At 42.9% G+C, this 25273-nt stretch overlaps 1 protein-coding gene across 1 annotated transcript in view; it reads right to left on the reverse strand.

Moving 5' to 3' along the window:
• The window catches only part of senp2 (SUMO specific peptidase 2), a 138626-nt gene that overhangs the window by 16841 nt on the left and 96512 nt on the right, over positions 1–25273 (reverse strand). Inside the window, exons 10-14 of the mRNA XM_060827688.1 lie at positions 20481–20568; positions 19135–19299; positions 14648–14779; positions 6405–6608; positions 2207–2286 (exon numbers count right to left, since the gene is read on the reverse strand). Of these exons, the coding sequence (XP_060683671.1) occupies positions 2207–2286; positions 6405–6608; positions 14648–14779; positions 19135–19299; positions 20481–20568 (669 nt within the window). The remainder of the gene's footprint in view (positions 1–2206; positions 2287–6404; positions 6609–14647; positions 14780–19134; positions 19300–20480; positions 20569–25273) is intronic.

Below are 25273 nucleotides of genomic sequence, written 5' to 3' on the forward strand. Positions count from 1 at the left end.
CCATGAATTCTCATGGCATCAAGTCAAACATGGGCAAGGAAATCTCTTGCTGATACCATGTACTGTCCTCTCTTGGCAAATACATCAGTGATCCTCCATGTTGAACAATATTTGAAAGAAGTGTGGCATGGAAGCAGAACACACTTGGTGTGGGGGACTTCAACGTCCATCACCAAATGTGATTCAGCAACAGCACAACTAAATGGATCAAGTCCCAAAATACATAGCTGCTAGACAGTCTCCTTTGGTTGTGAGGAAAAAGCATACTTGACTCCATCTTCAACAATCTGTCTTCTGCAGATGCATCTGTCCATGACAGTATTGCACTTTCTTCAGTGTCACAGAGGCAAAATCTGGAATTCCTTCCAAAGGGTATTGTGGATCCATTTACAGCACGTGGATCGCAGCAGTTCGAGGAGGCAGCTCACTGCTACCTTCTCAAGGGCAAATAAATGCTGGCTCAGCCGGTCATACACAAGTGAATTTATTCAAATGTCAAGAATAAATACTGAAGAAATTTGGGTTCTTCAGCAGTGAAAGAAAATAACCTTACAGCAACAACACAAGATGAAATGAAATAGAAATCCCCAGTTCATTCAAATTCACTTGAACCCGCCTTTGAAGTCCTGTATTTTTCAATGAGGTCACGTCTCATTCTTGCAAACTCCAGAGAGAGTAACCCACATATCCAGCCTTGGAAGGAGGTTGATTCCAATCCCCAGATAAAAGGCACATTTAAAACTGGTATCAAAACGTTCTTCTCTACACAAAGCATGATCACTTCAAGGAATTGGCATCTGAATGAAGTCTGAGAAAACAAAACCTGAGAGCAAAACAAATATTGTAACAGGAGAGCTTTTATGGATATGTTGAATGGCATTTTTGTTTATAATTATCAGATGAACGATGTGGTTGCTTTGATGATTGCTGTTCCACATTGGTTTCGCACGTATTGATTTAACAGGAAGCCTTGTTTTCTTGGAAGCTATTTCAGGAGCTTTTGTTTTTCTGCTTATACTAGAAGCTGTATATACAATTATAATCCTGCAACTGAGTTTGCACAAACCTGACAGCAGAAAACAAATCACTATTGTATTGTGCCTTTAATAAAGTGAAGGCTGTTTTGCACTGAAAGTTTGCAGGCACCTGTCATGTGACTGACTAGCAGTCTCAGAGTGTACTGGAAAATTGAAAATATGTAACATTTGGTTGTGAACTAGATACCTCAGTTGTTTTGACAACAATTCAAATCGAACCTGTTTAAATTACGCCCCAGGACACTAAAACCTAATCGATTTTGAGTTTATTGTGTTTTCCAACTTTGAACCAATGAGACGATCCAATGTTTAAGGTATAAAGAAGCTGACATTTTGGCAGTTAGCGAGTGAGACCAACTGCCATCACCAGAGTAACTGCCAGCAACACCCTCTCTATCAAAGGTACCTTTCTCAGATGAAACATCTTTGCAGCAAAAGAATGAAGACAACCCAGGGAGATCTCCAGCCTGAGGAAGACATAAACTAAAGATGACAGCCGCTGTGTTGTTTTGAAATTAAGTTGAAATAATTTTAATACATGTTTATTGGAACAGTATATTGTTGTAAAGTTGAAGGCAGATAATAAGTAGTTAAGATAAAGGGGCCTTAGAATTGTAAGTTGTTGTTGTTGAATGTTCACATTTAAGCTAAAGAATAAAGTGAATCATTGAATCTCTGCAGTGTGGAAACAGGCCTGTCAGCCCAACAAGTCCACACCTTCCCTCCAATGTGTAATCCATCCAAACCCATTCCCCTATCCTATTATCCTATATTTACCCCTGACTAATGCACCTAACTGACACATCCCTGAACATCATAGGCAGTTCAGCCTTGTCAATTCACCTGACCTGCACATTTTTTGGGTTGTGGGAGGAAACTGGAGCACCTGGAGAAAACCCATGCAGACACGAGGAGAATGTGCAAACTCCACACAGGCAGTTACCCGAGGCTAGAATCAAACCCAGGTCCCTTGCGCTGGGAGGCAGCAATGCTAACCACTGAGCCATTGTGCTGGTCCAAATAGTGAAATTTGGGTGTTTTCTGTCACTCATACTTTAACAGACTATGAGGCGAGGGGATCTTTTCTGGGTGTTTGGGTTAATTAGCGGAAGGGTTCACGCCACGTCACGTCGTAACACTATGACATTTATTTCCAGCTTGGTACTTACAACAGTATCCTGCACAAATCATCATTCCACTGGCCCATGGAATCAAGGTGAAGGATTGTCTTCTTTCTTAAATCTGCTACCTGTTTCATACAAATTTATCTTTTAAGTATCATTGTTCACCTCATACTGAATTGTACACAAAAAAGATTGCTTTGTTTCATCTCTTTTATAAAGCTCAGGAGCACTCAAATCTCAGTTTTATCCCTCTTTCCTTGGGTGAGATCAGATTCTGTTACTTTCATCTTATCCTGCCTTGTCAGAAAAAGTGCCCCCTTTGGCAGCAGCAGCTCAGTACAACAAAAGTAGTATTAAGTCAGGGGGTGGTGACAAAAATATCATCAATTCTGTTGAGACTGAGCACTCTGCCTCTGAATTCAGTGAGACAGCAGACCTACTGCCAGCTGGCATCAATGTCTTTGAGGCTGGGGAGGTGGCTGAGGAATGGGCCATTTAGGTAGTGGAAAGCATGGATCCAGTGTGTCCTACTGGAAAGGCAGCTTGTCAGAAAGAACTAGAAAGGGAACAGAAACGATGGAAAAGTCTTTGTTTTAGAAAGAGAGAAAGCAATACAAGGTTTTGATATGATGGCAAGGGAAGACAGAGAACAATACGGGAACATGAGAGAATGAAGAGTGCACTTGGGGAACAGAGGGACTCTACTTTGTGGCCAGTTTTCTATCTATACTTTACCATTTCTTTTTACATTGCAGGCAGTTTTAATTTTGTGATTGATCCTTCCCTTCTTAATTGTTTATTGACTTCTTTGTGTTCTCTTTTGTAATCAGACTTGAAGACACAGGAGCAGAAATTAAGCCATTCAAGTCTCCTTCGCCACTCAATCATGGCCGGTAGATTTTTCAACCCCATTTTCACACTTTCTCCCTGTAACCTTGGATCCCCTTGGCAATTCAGAACTTAACTATCTCTGTTTAAACATACTAAATGACCTGGCCTCCACAGCCTTCTGTGGCAATGAAGTCCACAGATTCACCATTCTCTGGCGAAAGAAGTTTCTCCTTATCTCTTCAAAAAGTTATCCTTTTGTTTTGTCTACATTCTGACTGCAGACATTTTCTTTAGTTTCAATTTTGTCATTGTTCCTTTATTTAGCTAAGCTGGTGTCCATCACTGGCTAGTTTGTTCTGGCCTTCTTGTGAGTTGTATTTTTCCTTGCTCTATTGAGCGCAGGTTTAAATGTTCCTCATTCTTGTTCTTTGTCCATCAGTAAAATTTCTCGTTTATTTTCCCCAAATTCCATTCTAAACCCCAAAAGCATCAATTTTTCTATAATTTATCACTTTGGCTCTTGACTTACTGAAATCCTTCTCAATCATTTAGATACCAAGACTGGGCAAATGGTTGAATTATCAATGGGGGAGCATTTTGTAGACAGTGATTACGCCTCAATTAAATGGAAGATTGTTATGAAAATGGACAGGATGGGCCTGAAATCAAAGTCCTAAACTGGGAGATGGCTAACTTGAATGAGATCAGATATGACTTGGCCAGAGTGGTGGGACTATCAAATTCTGTGAACCCTGGGTATTGAGGGATATACAGCAATGGATTAAGAGAAAAGGGGAGCCTTATAGCAAACACTGAGAGCTCAAAACAGCAGAAGCCCCAGAGGAGGATGGAATGTGAAAGAGGGAATTTAAAAAGGAGATTAGAAGAGTGAAAAGGGGACATGTAAGGAAACTGGCAGATAAAAAGGAAATCCTAAGTTGTTTTCCAGGTACATTAACAGTAAAAGGATAGCAAAAGAAAGAGTAGAGCCCATTACGAACCACAACAGTCATATGTGTATGGAGCCAGGATAGTGTCCTAAATGAATATTTGAGTCACTGTTCACTAATGAGAGAGACAAAATGGGTCTGGAAATTAGGAAGAAAAAAATTCAAGAAATTAACTCAGAAGAGAGGTTTGGTATGGTATCTCAGAAATTTGATAAATTCCACAGTTGGATGAAATATATCCTGGTAGTTCAGTGAGACAAGGGATGAAATAGCAGGGGCACTTGCAAACATCTTCAATTCTTCCCTGGCAATAGGACAAACTCCAGAGCACTGGAAGGCAGCCAATATAGTACAATTATTCAAGAATAATCCAGGAAACTCCAGACCGGTCAATCTAACCTTGATAGTAGGAAACTATTGGAAGCAACTCTGAGGAACAGAATTAATCTACACTTGGAGAGGCAGGGATTAAGCAACAACAGTCAGTATATTTTTGTTAAGGAGAGGTCAGATCTCACCAGCTTGATAGAATTTTTCAAAGAGGTGACCAGGTTTATAGATGAGGTATTATATTTTTGCCGTAGTCTATTTGGACTTCAGCTTTTGATAAGGTCCCGCATGGGAGACTGATAGCAAAGGTAACAACAGTCCATGGGATCCAAGGAAATTTGGCAAATTGCAACAACACTTTTGGAAGGAAATATAGGTTGATGGCTGAGGGGTATTTTTTCCAACTCGAAGTCTGTGTCCAGTGGGGCCCCACAGTGGTCAGTATTGGGGTTCTTGCTGCTTGTGGTTTATATAAAAAAAAATTGGATTTGAATGATGGAATGAAGTTTGCAGATGATACAATAAATTAGTGGAGTGGTAAGGAGGATAGCTTTAGATAATAGAAAGATATAGATGAGCTGGTTAGATGAACTGATCAGTGGCAAATGTACTTCCAATCCAGACAAATGAGAGATGATACACTTGTGCAGGACAAGGAATACATGGAAAATGGTAGAGTTTAAGAGCAGGGACATAATGCTTGAAACTATATAAAATATTGATTAGGCGACAACAAGAGTATTGTGTGCAGCTCTGGAATCCACACTACAGCAAGGATATGATAGCATTGGAAAGAGTGCAGAGGAGATTTACCAGGACTTTGCCTAGGCCAGAGACCTATAGTTATGAAGAGAGATTGGACAGACTGTGGTTGTTTTCCTTGGAGCTGAGAAGACTGAGAGCGGGCATGACTGAGATGTATAAAATTATGAGGAGCACAGAAAGGATAGACACAGGAAGAGACATTTCCCCTTGATAGAGTTTAAGGTCAGGGAGAGGAGGTTTTGAGATGTGAAGGAAACCTTAACTCAGAGGATGGTGGGAATTTAGAACTCACTGCTTATGCAGGTGGTCGAGGTAGAAATCCTTACAACATTGAAGTAGTATTTAGATCTGCACTTATGAAGCCAAGGCAAAGAATATGATGAGCCAAGTACTAGAAAATGGGGTCAGAATAGTTAGAGGATTGTTTTTGACCAGTGTGGACGCAATGGGACAAAGGCCATAGAGTCATAGAGATGTACAGCACGGAAACAGACCCTTCAGTCCAACTCATCCATGCTGATCAGATATCCTAAATTAATCTCATCCCATTTGCTTTTTCTGTGTTGTAGATCTCTATGATCCTTCATCTTCAACCTTATTATCTTGTGATCACCATTGCCTAAGATTCCATATTTAATCCCTTTATCTATTCTTGTTCTTTCCGACGGCTGTACATTGTTATATAGGAAATTTAATTAATTTTTAATATTTGTTCTGTTTAAGAATCCTTTCACATTTCTATTTTAGAATTATTTTTATTCCCTGATGATTTAGGTTACTGTTCCCTCTTGCTCTGATTTCAATCAGGGGGTCCCCGATTTATGAACATCTGACTTATGAACACTCACACTTACAAATGGAATCCCATACAGGGGTGTGCAATTTTAATGACCCAATGAGATATGAACCTTTCCTGTACTAGCCAAAGGTTATTTTATATTGTCTTGCATTGTGTTTCAACTTGCATACAAACTGACTCCCGAATGGAATCTGTTCACAACCCAGGGAATAGCTGTATTTGAGCCTCAGCTATTCAACTTATGCAAAGAAATCATTTTGTCTCCACTAAATATTCACACATTAGCTCCTTTCAGCATAGACTCCTGCATTACTATCAGTGATCATCAAATTTGGCTGTCTCTTCTCTGAGTTGAAGTCAACTCTCACACTTTAATTGTTGTTCTGGACAAGATGTGCAAATTTAGTAATAGTCTGTTATAGCTTTTTACCCAATATCGATTGGACCAAGTTTCAATGACTCTCAGGTAAATTAACATACAACAAAATGCTAATATTAATGAATGGGACCCAGAATAACAGCACAAGAAACACAGGATACGATGTGAACAAAGGAAATGCTTGCTTACCGTCAAACACCAGTGTACACCTAAATGGACTGGTACCAGTATAAGGTCCTTTTCAAATAAATCGATACCCTTTGTCCATTGCTTTACTGTTTGGTAACCTCCAGTATGCAATTTCAGATAGAAGAAAGTACTAAATGCGTAAACTTTGGGCAAAGAGGCATCTTTACTCCTTTCCATAAGTAGACACATGTAGAAGTTAATAATCTGCAAAATATCAGCAGAAAACCATTAAAAGGCTGAGTTCTCTCCGATATGTACACAATTTAAAAGTCCAACATAGTTTGCTCCCCTTTATTTCTGCCCTTGCTCCTTTTCTACTGGCCAAGGGAGAATAGAGGAGAATTCATTCTCTCAGCAAATATGGCTGACAATCCTTGAACCGTGGGCTAGATACAACAGAAGAGCTGCAGGCAGCTGTATAAGGGTAAGAACAGCACATGATCAACATCAGCTGTAATGTTCTCCTGGCTGACCAGTCTGCTGACAATCTACTGCCTGTGCTGATGCATTTTGGAATAAATTACCTCAGAATATCTGTGTTCTGGAACTATACTACAGCAAGTGTCAGCACCTACAAGAAAGGGGGAAAGGGTAGACAGGATAAACATATAGATAGATAGATAAGTCAGATAGACAGACAGACAGACAGATCAGATGAAATTTAATACATAGAACTATAAAATGTTTCATTTCAGTATGAAGCGAGGAACTTGCATTTATGTATGCACAAATTATTGAAGGGAAAAGGACAGATCAAAAGTGTGCTTAAGAAAACATAAACAATCTTAGACTTTATAAATAAGGGCTAGAGTACACAAATAACAAAGTTATAATGAACTACTGTAGTATAAAATGCTGGTTTGGTCTCAACTGGAGTACTGTGTCCAGTTCTGTAGTATTGTAGAAAAGGCAAAAAGGATTCACAGGAATGGCTCGAGAGTGAGAATATTCAATTATAGATGAGTTCATCATAGAATCCCTACAGTGTGGAAGCTGGCCATTACACCCATTCAGTTCACACTGACCCTCCAAAGGACATCCCACTCAGACCCCACACCACCCCGGTAACCTTGCATTTTCCACGGCTAACCCACTTCGTCTGCACATCCCTGGACACTATGGGCAATTCAGCATGGCTACAGTTTTGGAGCGTGGGAGGAAACCAGAGCTCCCAGCGGAAACCCACAGACAGAATGAACGTGCAAACTGCATAAGGACAGTTGCCCAAGATGGAATTGAACCCGGGTCACTGGCGCTGGAGGGCAGCAGTGTTAACCACTGAACCACCTTGCCGTCCCCTATTAGAGATTGGAGAAACTGGGATTGTTTTCTTCAGAAAAGAGAAGGTGTGAAGGAGACTTGGTAAAGGTGTTCAAAATATCGAGCAGTCTGGACAGACCTGAACAGTTGCAACTGTTCGTGTTGATAAAAAGACTGCCAACCAGAGGACATATTGTAATTAGCAAAAGAAGGGATGGAAAAATGAAGAAAACTACTTTTGCTGCAGCGGTGATTAGGAATGGGGATGTACTATCATGAAGGTTAGGGTCTAGAATGGATAATCCAAAGAGATTCTACAAGTTTTAGCTCAAAGGTAGAAGACATGGGGTGGTGGTAGAAGATTGTTTTTCAGACTGGAGGTCTGTGAGCAGAGGAATGCCACAAGGATCAGTGCTGGGTCCTCTACTTTTCATCATTTATACAAATTTATTTGGATGTGAGCATAAGAGGTATAGTAAGCAAGTTTGCAGATGACACCAAAATTGGAGGTGTAGTGGAAAGCGAAGAAGGTTACCTCAGATTACAACGGGATCTTGATCAGATAGGCCAATGGGCTGAGAAGTGGCAGATGGAGTTTAATTCAGATAAATGCGAGGTGCTGCATTTTGGGAAAGCAAATCTTAGCAGGACTTATACACTTAATGGTAAGGTCCTAGGGAGTGTTGCTGAACAAAGAGACCTTGGAGTGCAGGTTCACAGCTCACTGAAAGTGGAGTCGCAAGTAGATAGGATAATGAAGAAGGCGTTTGGTATGCCTTCCTTTATTGGTCAGAGTATTGAGTACAGGAGTTGGGAGGTCATGTTGCGGCTGTACAGGACATTGGTTAGGCCACTGTTGGAATATTGCGTGCAATTCTGGTCTCCTTCCTATCGGAAAGATGTGAAACTTGAAAGGGTTCAGAAAAGATTTACAAGGATGTTGCAAGGGTTGGAGGATCTGAGCTACAGGGAGAGGCTGAATAGGCTGGGGCTGTTTTCCCTGGAGTGTCGGAGGCTGAGGGGTGACCTTATAGAGGCTTACAAATTATGAGGGGCATGGATAGGATAAATAGACAAAGTATTTTCCGTAGGGTCGGGGAGTCCAGAACTAGAGGTTTAGGGTGAGAGGGGAAAGATATAAAAGAGACCTAAGGGGCAACTTTTTCATGCAGAGGGTGGTACGGGTATGGAATGGGCTGCCAGAGGAAGTGGTGGAGGCAGGTACAATTGCAACATTTAAGAGGCATTTGGATGGGTATATGAATAGGAAGGGTTTGGAGGGATATGGGCCGGGTGCTGGCAGGTGGGACTAGATTGGGTAGGAATATCTGGTCGGCATGGACGGGTTGGACCGAAGGGTCTGTTTCCATGCTGTACATCTCTATGACTCTATTACTGAGATGAGGAAGAATTCTTCACTCAGAGTTATGAACCTGTGGAATTCTCTCCCACAGACATTTTAAAGATGGAAACCTGTAGCCAGTGTCATAGGGATAATACTTGGGCCACAATTACTTTGCAACATATCTTGATGCCTTGGTTGAGAGAAGTTAGATGAAGAATAAACAACCAAGTTTACAGATGACTCTAAAGTCTTCTGTGAAGGCAAGTGGCAGGGATGACAGGAAAACTAGGGTAGTTTTAAAAACCAACAAAAGATGACCCAAAAACAATGATAAAAAGAAAATAAACTATGAAGGTAAATGTGCATGATGGTCTGTAAGAGACTCTTTACATATATAAAAAGGAAGAAAGAGGCCATAATAAATAAGATCCCTTTGAGAATGAGGCATGGGGAAATGGCAGTGGAGTTGAATAAATACCTTGCATCAGTATTCATGGTAGAAGACACTAACAGCATTCCAAAAATACTCAATAATCAAACGACTAAAGTGGAAGAATACATTAACTACCACTGGACAAAAAGTACAAGAGAAACTATTGTGGCTAAAACCGCAGAAGTTGCCTGGCTTGATAGAATGCAACCTTGGATATTAAAGTAAGTAGCGACAAAGATGAAGGAGGCACTGGCAGTAAGCTTCCAGAAATACACAGATTCTGGAAAAGTCCTGTATGATTGAAAGCTTTAAAACTTCCTTGTTATAAAAAACAAGAAAAGTCAAAAAACAAATAACTAGAGACCTGTTAGCTTACTGTTTGTTTTTGGGAATATGTCAGAGCCAGTTATAAAGGATGTAATAGCATAGCATTTAGAAATACAAAACATGATCAAGCACAGTCAGCATGGCTTCATGGAAGGGTAATCATGCCTCATAAATTTATTAGAATCCTTCAACGAGGTACAAAGGAGGATGGGTAAATGGATACCTTTATATGTAATGTACTTAGCTTTCCAAAAGGCTAATAGGGTAATGTACATTAGGCTACTTAAGAATTCATGGTGTTGGGAGGTAGCATATTTGCAAGGCTGGCAATCTAACAGAAGACAAAGACTTGGGATAAAGAGGACATTTTAAAGATGGAAACCTGTAGCTAGTGTCATAGGGATAATACTTGGGCCACAATTACTTTGCAACATATCTTAATGCCTTGGTCGAGAGAAGTTATATGAAGAATAAACAACCAAGTTTACAGATGACTCTAAAGTCTTCTGTGAAGGCAAGTGGCAGGGATGACAGGAAAAGTCTACATAGGGATATAGGCAAGTTAAATTAGTGACAAAACTTGGCAGATGGAATATACCATGGGAAAACGTGAGGTTGTGTAGTAGCGTGGGTAGAATTGAGAAACTGAAAATTATTTACATGGAGGACGTTTACAGAAATTTGCAACACAGAAGGATTGCGAGTCTTTGTGCATAAATGACAAAATGCTAGCATCCAAGTTCAGTGGGTACGAGGGATAGCAAATGCAACTTTAGCCTTAATTTCCAAGGAAATTGGAGTTACAAAACAAGAAGGTCATGCTAAAACTATACAAGGCACTAGGTAGACCACACATAGAATACTGTGAACAGTTCTGGCCCCCTTATCTGAGCAAAGATATACAGGCATTGGAGGCATTCCAGACAAGGTTCACCAGGTTGATCCTGAGTATAAGAGGAGGTTGAGTATTTTGGCTTTGCATTAGCTGGAGTTTAGAAACATGAGAGGAGATCTTATTCAACCAAGGGCTTGAGAGGGCAGATATGGACAGGTTGTTTCCAGGAAAGTCTAGGACCAGAGGGCATATCTCAGAGTAAGGGGTCACCCATTTAAATCAGAGAAAAGAAGAAATTTCTTCTGAGGTTAGTGAACCTGTGGAATTCTTTACCACAGAGGACTGCTGAGGCCCTCAATAAGGATATTCAAGAGAGATAGGCAGATTTTAAATAGTAAAGGAATGAAAGGTTACAGGGAAAAGGCAGAAAAGTGGAATCCAGTGGGCAGCACAGTGGTTAGCACTGCTGCCTCACAGCGCCAGAGACCCGGGTTCAATTCCCGCCTCAGGTGACTGACTGTGTGGAGTTTGCACATTCTCCCCGTGTCTGCGTGAGTTTCCTCCGGGTGCTCCGGTTTCCTCCCACAGTCCAAAGATGGGCAGGTCAGGTGAATTGGCCATGGTAAATTGCCCGTAGTATTAGGTAAGGGGCAAATGTAGGGGTATGGGTGGGTTGCGCTTCGTGGGTCGGTGTGGACTTATGGGGAACTTAAACTTATAACAACTATCTCATGACCACCACTTGAGCATCAGCAATTGCACAGCTTCATCCAGAACATATCCTGAGCAGAGGGACCCTAGGTCAGTGCACAGCAAAACCCCAAAACAAAGCCTTGGCCAAATGGCTAAGATGTTCTTCAGGATCTGGGCTGGCAATCCACTGTAGTTGCTGCCGAAATGCAGACCACAGACAGCAAAGGAGTCATACTAGGCTTGATTTGAGTAAGAGATCTATCTTAGGCAGGGATCCAGGAGAGTGCACACCCTGTAAAGTCCACCTACATGTGGTTTGGAACAGGTAACTTACTTAGCAACATCCAAATCAGAACCAATAAAAATATATGTTTGGTTAAACGATCACCCGGTTCTATTGGAGGTGAAACCAGTGCAGCTGCGTCAATGATATAAGAATCGGTCTTTCACAAGATTCTGTCTAGACTCTAACCTTTAAGTTTGCATAAGAGCTTGGCCTGACTGAGAACCTACAAGAAGCAGTTGGTGCAGATACCACTGATTTGTAGTAACATGCTCGGGCAGAATTGGTTGAGAAAGATTCTCCTTGATTTTGGATGATGAATACTGTTTTAGATAGATTAGATTACTTATCGTGTGGAAACAAGCCCTTCGGCCCAACAAGTCCACACCGACCCACCGAAGTGCAACCCACCCCTACATTTACCCCTTCACCTAACACTACAGCAACTTAGCATGGCCAATTCACCTAACCTGCCCATCTTTGTACTGTGGGAGGAAACCGGAGCACCCGGAGGAAACCCACGCAGACATGGGGAGAACGTGCAAACTCCACACAGTCAGTCGCCTGAGGCGGGAATTGAACCCGGGTCTCTGGCGCTGTGAGGCAGCAGTGCTAACCACTGAGTCACCGTGCCGCCCACTGTGATTGGCTCAACATTTTTCAATTTGAAAATGCCTGTCTAAGTGAAGTTGTACCAACATTGAAACCTGCTGGGTTGGTTCACCTTTGTGGGATTTTAAGCAAATGGTAAATAGCTTGCCGCAGCGAGATAAAGACCCAATCCCTCGCATAGAGGACTTGTACGCAAAACTGGCAGGTGGGCAGTTTTCCACAAAGCTAGACATGAGCCATGCGTACCTCCAATTGTGATCAGATGAAAAGTCCCAGAAATATGCCAATATAGAGTCTGTATCAAAATAAAAAACTGCCATTTGGGGTAGCACCAGCCTGCGTCCTTTCCCAGCAGATGGAGAACATGTCATAAGGTCTACCCCAGGTTTTCATTCATCAAGATGATGTGCTAATAAAAGGGAAGACCAATGGGAAGAACTTAGGACCTGGACCAAGAGGAACATCCAAAAGCATATGCTGCCCGGACTTTGGCTGATGCTGAACACAAATACATTCAGATAGAGAAGGTAGGTTTGGCAGTCATCTTTGGTGTGAGAAAATTCCACCAATACCTTTATGGATATAAATTTGTAATTGTAATGGACCACAAATCCCTAGTGGAGCTACTTAAAGATGACAAACCCATGCTGCCCATAGCTTCTGGCCGAATTCAGCAATGGGACCTTATTCTCAGTGTGTAAAATTACAAGTTAGAACGCTGTCCAGGAGGCCACTGGCACTGGTGTGTCCCCTGCAAGAGTCTGTCCTGATTTTAAACTTTCTGAACACCCTTCTGGTCACAACTGACAAGACTGACTGTGGACACAAAGATCACATCCTGGCAAAACTAAAATGGCTGGTGGTGATGGGGTGGGTGGGGGAATGGGGGAGATAAAAGGGCCATCACAACTAGGAGTGAAACCTTTCTGGATCTGGAGAGAACAGATCACCGTAGAGGTGGCATGTTTTTATGAGGAGCAAGTGTGATTGTCCCAACTAAAGACTGCCACCAGATACTGACTGAATGAACTCCACCAGGGTAAGCCAGGGGTTTCCAAAATGAAGATATTGGCAAGATTGGATGCCGACATAGTTGTGTTGATGGGGCAGTGCTAAGGGAGACAACAAGGACAAAAATCATGGACGGCAAAATTGGACACAAGACTCCTCTAAGTGAGAGAGACGGTTTACTTCGAGAGATGAAGTTTGGTGTCAACCACAGTAATGGCCCTGGATGGGTACAAGGTAAGGTCGATGCAAGGTCATATCCCACCACACTCAAAATTTGGGTAGCTGAGGTGGTCCTGAACAGACACGTGGATCACATAAAAGCTATTATCTCTCAAACAAGACTGGAGGAACCAGACCCAGGCCAAAAACGACCCAGGAGAAGCACCAAGGAAAAGAATAGGTCTACATCCCTGGAGCTTATTTGGGGGGGGGGGGTGGTGGTGGTGGTGGTGGTGGTGGTGGTGGTGGGGGTGGGGGGTGGAATATAGCGATTGGAATGAGTATAAGCTCTCTGGTTCCAAGTTAACAGCCCCGATCAGGGAGTCCTAGCTGACAGATATACGCAGGAGATTCAGGGATTCTCCTCATTCTCAGCTGGTCAGAGTCCACGTACTGTGCACATGCAAATTATAAGGTGACTTGATTACTTACAGTGTGGAAACAGGCCCTTCGGCCCAACAAGTCCACACCGACCCGCCGAAGCGCAACCCACCCATACCCCTACATTTACCCCCTACCTAACACTACGGGCAATTTAGCTTGGCCAATTCACCTAACCCGCACATCTTTGGACTGTGGGAGGAAACCGGAACACCCGGAGGAAACCCACGCAGACACGGGGAGAACGTGCAAACTCCACACAGTCGGGAATTGAACCCGGGTCTCAGGCGCTGTGAGGCAGCAGTGCTAACCGCTGTGCCACCGTGCCACCCCACTTGGTGACAAGATACCAGACCCCATGGAGCTATTTAATACAGTAGCTACTTCCCGAGTGAAAAGGGTTTTCCTCACTTTACTGTTGCTGCTTTTGCATTTTAAATCTATGTCCTCTTTGCCTTTGCTCCTATTAAAAGTGGGAACACTCCACCAAAAATAGTATTGAAAATTGCCAATGAACAGCATCTTATGAGTGAACAGTGAAAGCATGTGCTGAGTCAAGAGGAATCTATGAAAAATCGCAAGAGAAACAGGTTCTTGTAGTCCAGGAATCCAGTCTAAGTGACAATACAAGTCACCAAGACTAGGCAAACAGGGCAGTCTGCTGGCAGTATACCATTTGGACAATAATAATGAACAGCCTCTTGTGCAAGGGACCAGAAGGCAGGGGAGAGTTTACACTTGCAAGATTAGGAACTGCTGGGAGATGGGAGAAAAATGGTGGGGTGGGGAAGATCAATAAGAGCAGAAAATATATGAAAATAAAACACGTAAAAGGCAACTGTACCTCATCATTTAGCCAGCTGTAATTCCGTAAAGTGCCAATGTCCCTTCGTGTTATCCTCAGTTTAAACCCAGTGCTAAGTACTTCATCAGGTTCTCCAGGGTCAAGCGCCTTTCTTACCTCCTCTACCATTCTCTGCAATGGAAGATCATAAGTTATCAAGGGAACAAAAAAGAATTAAACACTGCAACTGCTACAAGTAAACAGCAAGTCCCTCAGCAGCTGTGAAGAACATACATGCAAACATAAGCAAGTGTTATAACAAGGCTAATGGGAGGGTGCAGCAGGCATAAGGAGACTGGCAGGATTGGAGAGAATATAGCTCCCACAGAACCACAGAATTGTTATAGCGAAGAAGAATGCCATTTGGCCCATCGTGCCCTCACCCAACGCTAATCTCCTCCCTTTTCCCCATAACCCTACACACCATTTCAATCCAAATAGTCATCCACTGCCTCAATTGAACCTGCCTCCTCCAAATTCCCAGGTGGTGCATTCTATACCTTAACTTGTTGATCTTTGAAAAAAAACCATCTCACAACACACCTGCTTTGTTTGCACATCACTTTAAAGGTCATATAATACATACAGGGGCAAAACTCTACCTCAACAGGACATGAATAATTATTATAATTTTTTCCGGTTTAACTTTTCAAAACCCCTATTGTATTATAACTTGTCTGAATCTGGCTTGTTTTAATGAAAAGGGGCATACAGTTTTACTTATTTCTAATTCAAATCACTTATCATTTTAGTGCTTGTTTTTTGTTTCTTCTCCATGATTGCAGCCTCCTTACTGAATGAACTTGGAAAAGTACAGCACAGTACAGACTCAACGTTGTGCTGGCCTTTTATCCTACTCTCGGATCAAACTCACCTACATACCCTTCATTGTCCTATCTTCCATGTGCAATCCAAGAGTCACTTAAATGTCCCTAATGTATCTGATTCTACTACCACAGCTGGTAGTACATTCCATGCACCCACCACTCTCTGTGTAAGGAACCTACCTCTGACATCCCTCCTAAACCTTCCTCCAATTACTTTAAAATTAGGATCCCTGTGATACACATTTCTGCCCTGGGAACAAGTCTCTCGCTATCCACTCTACCTATGCCTCTCAATATCTTGTACATCTATCAAGGCATCTCTAATCCTTCTTCGCTTTAATGAGAAAAGCCTTAGCTCCCTCAACCTTTCTTCATTCAACATGCCTTCCCAGTCCAGGCAGCATCCTCGTAAATCTCCTCTGCACTCTCTCTAAAGCTTTCACATCTTTCCTATAAAGACGTTACCAGGGCTGAATACAATATTCCAAGTGTGGTCTAACCAGGGCTTTATAGAGCACAGCTGAAAATGTGTTGTTGGTTAAAGCACAGCAGGTTAGGCAGCATCCAAGGAACAGGAAATTCGACGTTTCGGGCCAGAGCCCTTCTTTATAGAGCATAACCTCACGACTCTTAAACTCAATTTCCTTGTCAATGAGCGCCAACACACCATATGCTTTTTTAACCACCTATCAATTTGGGTGGCAACTTTAGGGATCTATGGACATGTATCCCAAGATCCCTCTGTTCCTCCACACTGCCGAGAATCCTGCCTTTAACGTGACTTCCTGCATTCAAATTTGACCTTCCAAAGTGGATGACTTCACACTTTTCCAGGTTGAACTCCATGTGCCAATTCTCAGCCCAGCTCTGTATCCTGTCAATGTCCTGTTGCAACCTACAACAGCCCTTCACACTATCCACCAACTTTGGTGTAATTGGCAAACTTAGTAATCCAACCTTACACATATTCATTCAAGTCATTTATAAAAATCCCAATAGCAGAGGTCCCAGAACAGATCCATGCGGAACACCACTGGTTGCCAAGTTCCACTTTCCACCCACTACCACCCTCTGTCTTCTATGGGACAGCCAATTCTGTATCCAGACAGCCAAATTTCCCTATATCCCATGCCCACTTGCTTTCTGAATGAGCCTACCATGGGAACCCTATCAAACGTCTTCCTAAAATCCACATACACCACATTCACTGCTCTATCTTCATCAATGTGTTTTGTCATATCCTCAAAGAATTTAATAAGCTTTGTGAGGCATGACCTGCCCCTCACAAAACCATCTCTAATCAAGCTATGCCTTTCCAAATAATCATAAATCCTGTCTCTCAGAATCCACTTCAATACTTTACCCACCACTGACGTAAGACTGACTGGTTTATAATTCCCAGGATCACCCCTATTCCCTTTCTTGAACAAGGGAATAACATTTGCCACCCTCCAATCATCTAGTCCTTCTCCACTGGACAGTGAGGACGCAAAGATCATCGCCAAAGGCATAGTAATCTCTTCCCTCGCTTCCTGTAGTAACCCAGGGTATATCCGTCCGGCCCAGGGGATTTATCTATTCTATGTCTTTCAAAATTTTCAGCAGATCCTCCTTCCTAATATCAAACTATTCTAGCATATCAGCCTGTTTCACAGTGTCCTCAGAAACATTAAGGTCCCTCTCAGTAATGAACACTGAAGCAAAGTCTTCATTAAGGTCCTTCCCTACTTCCTCCAACTCCAGGCACAAGTTCCTTCCTCTATCCCTGATCAGCCTTACCCTCACTTCGGCTATCCTCTTGGTCCTCACATTAAGTGTAGAACAACTTGGGGCCTTGCTTAATCCTACCTGTTGAAGCTTTTCATGTCCCCTTCTAGCTCTTCTAAGTCCATTCTTCAGTTCCTTCCTGGCTACCTTTTAACCCTCTAAAGTCCTGTCTAATCCTTGCCGCCTCAAACTTCAGTAAGCTTCCTTCTTCCTCTTGACTAGATGTTCCACATCCTGTCACCCAAGTTTCTTTCAACCCACCATCCCTTCCTTGTCTCAGTGGGATAAACCTGTCCAGCACTATCAACAGGTGCTTCCTAAACAATCTCCACATTTCTATTGTGCATTTCCCTGAGAATATCTGTTCCCAATTTTGGTGCCCCAGTTCCTGCCTAATAGCATTGTAATCCCCCTCCCACCCCCCCAATTACATACTTTCCCATACCATCTGCTCCTACCCCTCTCCATGAGTATAGTAAAGATCATGGAGTTGTGCTCACTATCACCAAAATGCTCTCTCACCGAGAGAGCTGACACCTGGCGTGGTTCATTGTCAAGCACCAAATGCAATATAGCCTCCCCTCGAGTCAACCAACCTGCACATTGCATCAGGAACCCTTCCTGGACACACCTGACAAAAACTGTTCGATCCAAACTATTTGAACTAAGGAGGTTCCAATCAATGTTAGGCAAGTTAAAGTCACCCATGACATTAACCCTGTTCAAGCTGAAAATGTGTTGCTGGAAAAGCGCAGGTCAGGCAGCATCCAAGGAACAGGAGATTTGACATTTCGGGCATAAGCCCTTCTTCAGGAACGTCGTATGCCCGAAACGTCAATTCTCCTGCTCCTTGGATGCTGCCTGACCTGCTGCGCTTTTCCAGCAACACATTTTCAGCTCTGATCTCCAGCATCTGCAGTCCTCACTTTCTCCATTAACCTTGTTACTTCAGCAAAATCTGCCCATAGTGACTCTGTGGATTACCCTTCTCGATGATCTCCCTTTCTGCAGCTGTGATACTACCCCTGGTCAGTAATGCCAGTCCCTCCACCTCTTTTACCTCCCCCCCCCATTCCTTTTGAAATATCTAAACTGTGGTACATCCAACAACCATTCCTGCCCCCGTGATATCCAAGTCTCCTTAATGGCCACAAAACCATTAATGGCCACAAAACCATAGTTCCAAGTCCTGATCCATGATCTGAGTTTGTCACCCTTATTCCTGCTACTTCAACCCATCACACTGCACCTTTGCCCTATCAAGTGCCTATCCCGCCTCCCAGACTCTCCACACACAGTATCTGGCTGTTCACTACCTACTTCATCATCTGATTCATAGTTCAGGTTCCCACCCCCTGCCAATCTAGTTTAAACCATCCCAGAGAGCTCTAGCAAATCTCTCACCCAGGATACTGGTGCCCTTCCAGTCCAGGTGCAACCCGTCCATCTTGTACCACCTTCTCCAGAAGGTATCCCAATGATTCACATATCTGAAGCACCCCCCTCCTCCACCAGCCTTGCAGCTATGTGTTTATCTGCACTCCTTCTCTATTCCTAGTCTCACCAGCATGTGGCACCAGCCTTCATCCTCAATGCTTCCAGAGATGAGCAGAAAATTCAAACAAATCAAAGTATTGATCTAACGTCACTTCTTCCTTCATAAATTTTCATTTATAAATCTGTCTACATGCTTTTTTTCAAAGTGCAGCTTTGTGAAACCTTAGCATTTATGTGAACCCCTGAATCTCTTTGCCCTGTTCAAATTTTATCAGTTACTGCATATTTTGCTATTTTATTCTTCCCTAACTTGGATCACTTCTGAGCCAAATTTGTTCCATCTGTCCCTCTTCTTGCTTATTTCATGTTCTTTTGAGTTATGTAGCTTGACTGTACCTCAGTGAACTGGGGAAGATCTGCTCTTCGTTCTTTACTTAAGATGCTTAGATTTTCCTTCACATTTTGAGAGGGTGGCATTTTGACAGATTCTGGTGCATTTCCCTCATCCAGGTACAATCGCGCTGCTACTTCATCTGATAGGTCACGCTCTATATGCTGCTCCTGAAGAGAGAAAAGGAAGATGAAGAATGGAGACACCACACTGTCTGCATCACTCGTAAATGTAGTAGGTAAACCAGGAAGTCGCAGGTGCCTTCATGACCTGGTCTCAGCCCAAGTACCAGCTCAATGTTACAATTGCTGTCAATACCACAGTTAAAAAGGAGCAAATAAAATAAGCCACAGTTCCAGACTGTCATCATGATTCCCCACGGCATGACAGACCTTGCTTATACATTAGGAATGGCTGCTTGGACAGAGGACACCTTTAGAACAAGATCAATAGCTTCAAAAGGGAGCATGAGGAGAGAAACGTGAAATTGGCAGGATAATAGGTGCTATTACATGCATTTAAAGAAAACAATTGTTAAAACAGGTTAGAGGAGCACTGAAACCCTTGTGCTGTTTCGTGTACCGGGAAAGAAAGAGGTTTGTGTTTCTCAACAACCCCCAAACTTTGCCCAAGTTAAATGTCTGTCACTTTAAGCAACAGAAGCTTTTCCAAGTTTAGGGTGGTGGCAGTATAGAGATAATGTCACTGGTCTAGCAATCCAGAACCCAAGTTATTGTTTTGGGGAATGGGTTTGAATCCCACCCTGACAGATGATTAAATTTGAATTCAATAAAAATCTGGGATTAAAAGCTAACCTAACGGTGACTATACAATTATTGCTTTTTTTTAAAATAAAAACTCATCTGGTTCACTGACATTCTTTGGGGAAGGAAACCTGTCATCCTTACCTGGTCTGGCCATATGTGACTCCAGACCCACAGCAATGTGGTCAACCCTTAACTGCCTCTTCAGGTAATTAGAGATGGACAATGAATGATAAGCTAGCCGGTAACGCCCACATCTCACAAGTGAATAAATAAATAAATAAATGTATTTACTCATGCAGTTGTCCCAAAAGTCAAAATGCTGCAGACACACTCAAGAAAGTTGGGTTCAAGAGAATAGTACATTTTACCAATTACAAAGGAACAATTTGTAAGAAGCAGTCGTTGCAGGCCAATTAAAAACAGCACTTCACTCCTGAAGGTAGGTTCAGATAGTTGGAGTTTTAAAGCTGTGAACAGGAAATGCTTTCACGTGATACAACAAAAAGAGAAAGAATTTCTCTCTCCAAGAGGTTTAGCACATTGTGTCACTATCCTGTAAAGTCATAATCAAAAACATTCCTTACCGTTAGTCGTCCCTTCATTCTGGCACTTGGATTACTTCTGGTGGTCTGTAAGACTTCTGACTGATCATCATAGCTGACCTGCTTGTACCTGTACATCAACATAATTATCCATATTAGTAATGACCTGTTTACTTCACGTTTGATAAAATGTCTTTTGCAATTTCTGTCATCTACAACTTGCTTTCACCAATGCACACATCCTCCCTGTGAACCTTTCTGGTAGGACCATTATTTCAGTATCATCCTGTTTTCAGTGCTCGTACCTCCTGCTGCACACTTCCAGGCTTAGTCACAAGTTCCAAGTATTTCTTTTCTTTGCATTATCCACAGCCCAAACACATGCCTATCAGCATATGGGCTCAGTGGTTAGCACTGCTGCCTCACAGCTCCAGGGTCCCAGGTTCGATTCCAGCCTTGGGCAACTGTCTGTGTGGAGTTTGCATATTCTCCCCGTGTCTGTGTGGGTTTCCTCTGGGTGCTCCGGTTTCCTCCCACAGTCACAAAGATGTGCAGGTCAGGTGAATTGGCCATGTTAAATTGCCCATAGTGTTAGGTGCATCATTCAGAGGGAAATGGGTTCTGGGTGGGTTACTCTTCGGAGGGTCGGTGTGGACTTGTTGGGCCGAAGGGCCTGTTTCCACACTGTAGGGAATCTAATCTGTCAGCACATGCCTTCTGATCAAATGATGTGTATTCAGACTACAGTGCAGTGAGGTTGAAATGCCAGTGTTATATTGCCTTCTCCATACCCTGAACCCCACCCCCATCCCCATAGCCCTTCATTCTTTTGATTATCAGCTGCACGATATTTTGTCACTTTCTCTTACCTTAATTTCAGACAAAATCAACTTTCATAATCTCCCATCTTTTTGGCTTGAAGATAATTTGAAAAAGAACAATTGGAGATTTCAAGAAAACTAATGATCTGCAATTAATGCTTGAAAGGATAGTGGATGCAGATTCAATGGTAGTTTTCAAAAGACAATTGCACACCAGAAGGAGAGATTTTCTTAGGCTGATTGGAGAAGGGCTGTTGCATTTGACTAAAAGCTCTTTCAGAGAATCAGCATGGTCACAATGAGCTGAATGGCCTCCTTCTACATTTTGCCACTGCAGCACTCCTTTCTCTCGCGTTTCATTTTGCTCAGGTACTGTCATCGCAAGTTATCGTTTTCCATAATGACTAGAGGTAACGAAGAGGAATCATAATTTGGTTTTTGGTGAAACTATGTTCTCTATATTCCGGGGTGGAGGCTCAGCTGAAATTGAATTTTTCAGAATGAGTAATAGGACACAGAGTAGGGAAAGGGTCAGGAATCTAACTTAAGGCACAGCAGGAAAGGGGAGGCAGTTATAAGAAGAGGGGGAATCAATGCAGGACTGAGGTGTTGTACTTAAGTGTATGCAGTATAGGAAACAAGGTAAATAAGCTTCTAGTACAGATTGATATTCGCAGGTATAATATATTGTGTCACAGAGACATGGCTGCAAGGGGATCAGGCCTGGGAACTAAATATCCATATCCAATCAAAAAGACAGGCAGATGGGCAGCGGGGGTTGGGATGCTTTGTTAATAAGAAATGAAATTTCAGAAGGCATAGAACCTTTATTAGCAGAGTTGAGGAACAGCAAAGGAAAAAAGACCATGACGGGAGTTGTGGGGTATTAAGGAGGTAATAACGGCACTATTAGAATAACCATGGGAGACTTGAACAGGTTGATAGCAGATCTCAAGAAAAAGAATTTGTGGAATGTTCACAAGTTGGTTTTTGGAGCAGATTGTGGTAATGCCCGCTTGGGAACAGGCAATTTTGCATGTGGTGTGTAATGATGGAGGAGGCAATTGTCTAATGGTATTATCATTAGACTATTAATCCAGCAACTCAGATAATGTTCCGGGACCCAGGTTCGAATCAGTTGACTCTCAACTGCCCTCTGAAATGACCTAGCAAACCATTCAGTTGTACCAATCGTTACAAAATCTCAAAGAAATGAAACTAGATGGATCACTGGCCATTTACCTAGGACTGGAAAAGACAATGGGAGAAACAGCCCCGTCAACTCTGCCATGTTCTCCTTACTAACATTTGGGGGTGAGTGCCAAAATTGGGATAGTTGCTTCACAGATCAATCAAGCAACAGCCTGACATAGTCATTCTTACAGAATCATACCGTACAATGTTCCAAACACCAGCATCACGTCCCTGGATATGTCCTGGACCACCAGCAGGACAGATCTAGCAGAGGTGGTGGCTGTGGTATACAGTCAGGAGGGAGTTACCCTGGGAATCCTCAATGTTGACACCAGACCTCATGAAGTCTCAGAGTTTCAGGTTAAACACAGGTAAGGAAACCTCCTGCAGATTACCACGTACTGTCTTTCTTCAGCTGACGAATCAGTACTCCTCCATGTTGAACAACACTTAGAGGAAGCACTGAGGATGGCAAGAGCACAATATATAGTCTGGAAAGGGGATTTAGAACATAGAATACATAGAACATTCCAGTGCAGTACAGGCCCTTTGACTCTTGATGTTGCGCCGACTTGTGGAACCAATCTGAAGTCTATTCCATTTTCACCCATATGTTTATCCAATGACCATTTAAATGCCGTTAAAGTTGGTGAATCTATGACTGTTGCTGGCAGGGTGTTCCATTCCCCTACTACTCTCTGAGTAAAGAAACTACCTCTGACATCTGTCCTATATCAATCACCCCTCATTTTAAAGCTGTAACCCCTGGTGCTAGCTATCATCATCTGAGGAAAAGGGCTCTCACTATCCACCCTATCTAACCCTCTGATTATCTTATATGTCTCAATTAAGTCACCTCTCAACCTTCTTCTCTCTCAGCCTTTCCACCTAAGACTTTTCCTCCATACCAGGCAAAAACAGCCTCAAGTCCCTCAGCCTTTCCTCATAAGACTTTCTCTCCTTACCAGGCAACATCATAGTAAATCGCCTCTGAACCCTTTCTAAAGTTTCCACACTGTTCCTATAATGTGGTGATCAGAACTGTACGCAATACTCGAAGTGCAGCTGCAGAGTTTCGTATAGCTGCAACATGACTTTGTGGCTCCAAAACTCAATCCCTCCACCAATAAAAGCTAATACACACTCCGTATGCCTTCAATGTCCACCACCAAGAGTGGCTTGGCAGCAGTATCACTGATCGAGCTGGTCAGGTGTTAAAGAACATAACTGCTAGACTGGATCTGTGGTAAGTGGTGAGGGAACTAGAGGAAAAAAACATACTTGACCTCATCCTTACCAATCTGCTAGCTGCAGACGCATCTGTCCATGACTGTACCGTTAAGAGTGACCATTACACAGTCCTTATGGAGATGAAGTCCTGCCTTCACATTGAGAATAACTTCCATCATGTGGTGTGGGGTCATCACCATGCTAAATAGACAGACTTCAAACAGATCTAGCAACTCAAGACTGGGCATCCATAAGGTGCTGTGGGCCATCAACAATAGCAGAATTGTACTCCAGCATAATCTATAATCTCATGGCCTGGCATATCTTCCACTCAACCCTTACCATCAAGCCTGGGGATTAACCCTAGTTCAATGGAGAGTGCAGGAGGGCATATCAAGAGCAGTGCTGGCATACCCAAAAATAAAGTGTCAACCTAGTGAAGGTATGAAACAAGATCATTTGCATGCCAAACAGCATAAGCAGCAAGTGATCGACAGAGCTAAGCGATCTCAAAACCAACGGATCAGATCTAAGCTCTGCAGTCCTGTCACATCCAGTTGTGAATGGTGGGTGGACAATTAAACAACTCACTGGAGGAGGGAGAGGCTCCACAAATATCCCCATCCCCAACGATGGAAAAGCACAGCACAACAGTGCAATTGAAAAGGCTGAAGCTTTCGCAGCAATCTTTGCACCGTAAGTGCCGAGTGGATGATCTATCTCGGCCTCCTCCAGTGGTCCCTAGCAATACAGATACCAGTCTTCAGCCAAATCAATTCATTCCAGGTGATATCAAGAAACAGTTGGAGACACGAGATACTGCAAATGTTCCAGGTCCTGACAACATTCCAGCAACAGTACTGAAGGCTTGTGCTCCAATACTTGCTGCTCACCTAGGCAAGCCATTCTGGTACTGGCATCAAACTGAATGTGAAAAACTACCCAGGTATGTCCTGCACATAAAAAGCAGGAACCCAACCGGCCAATTACTGCCCCGCCAGTCTACAGTCGATCATTAGTAAAATGATGGAAGGTGTCAAAAATAGTGCAATCAGGGAGCACTTGCTCTGCAATACCCTGCTCAGTGATGCCTGGTTTGGGTTCAGCCAGGGCTACTCAGTTCCTGATCTTGTTACAGCCTTGATTCAAATATGGACAAAATAGCTGAATTCCAGAGGTGAAGCGAGAGTGACAGTCCTTGACATCAAGGCTGCATTTGACCGAGAGGGACATCAAGGAGCCTGAGTAAAACTGGAAACAATGGGTCTCGGGGGCAAACTCTCCGGTAGTTGGAATCATATCCGACACGTAGGAAGATGGTCGTGTTGTTTGGGGTCACTCATCTGAGCTCTAGGACATCTCTACAGAGTTCATCGGGATAGTATCCTAGGCCCAACCATCTTTAGCTGCTTCGTCAAAGACGTTCCCGCCATCATAAGGTCAGAAGTGGAGATGTTTGCTGATGATTGCACAATGTTCAGCACCATTCACAACTCCTCAGAAACTGAAGCAGTTTATGTTCAAATGCAACAAGATCTGGGCTTGGGCAGAAAAGTGTCAAGAAAGATTCATGGCACGCAAATACCAGAC

Source organism: Hemiscyllium ocellatum, chromosome 7 (assembly GCF_020745735.1).
Source record: "Hemiscyllium ocellatum isolate sHemOce1 chromosome 7, sHemOce1.pat.X.cur, whole genome shotgun sequence".
Taxonomy (NCBI): Eukaryota; Metazoa; Chordata; class Chondrichthyes; order Orectolobiformes; family Hemiscylliidae; genus Hemiscyllium; species Hemiscyllium ocellatum.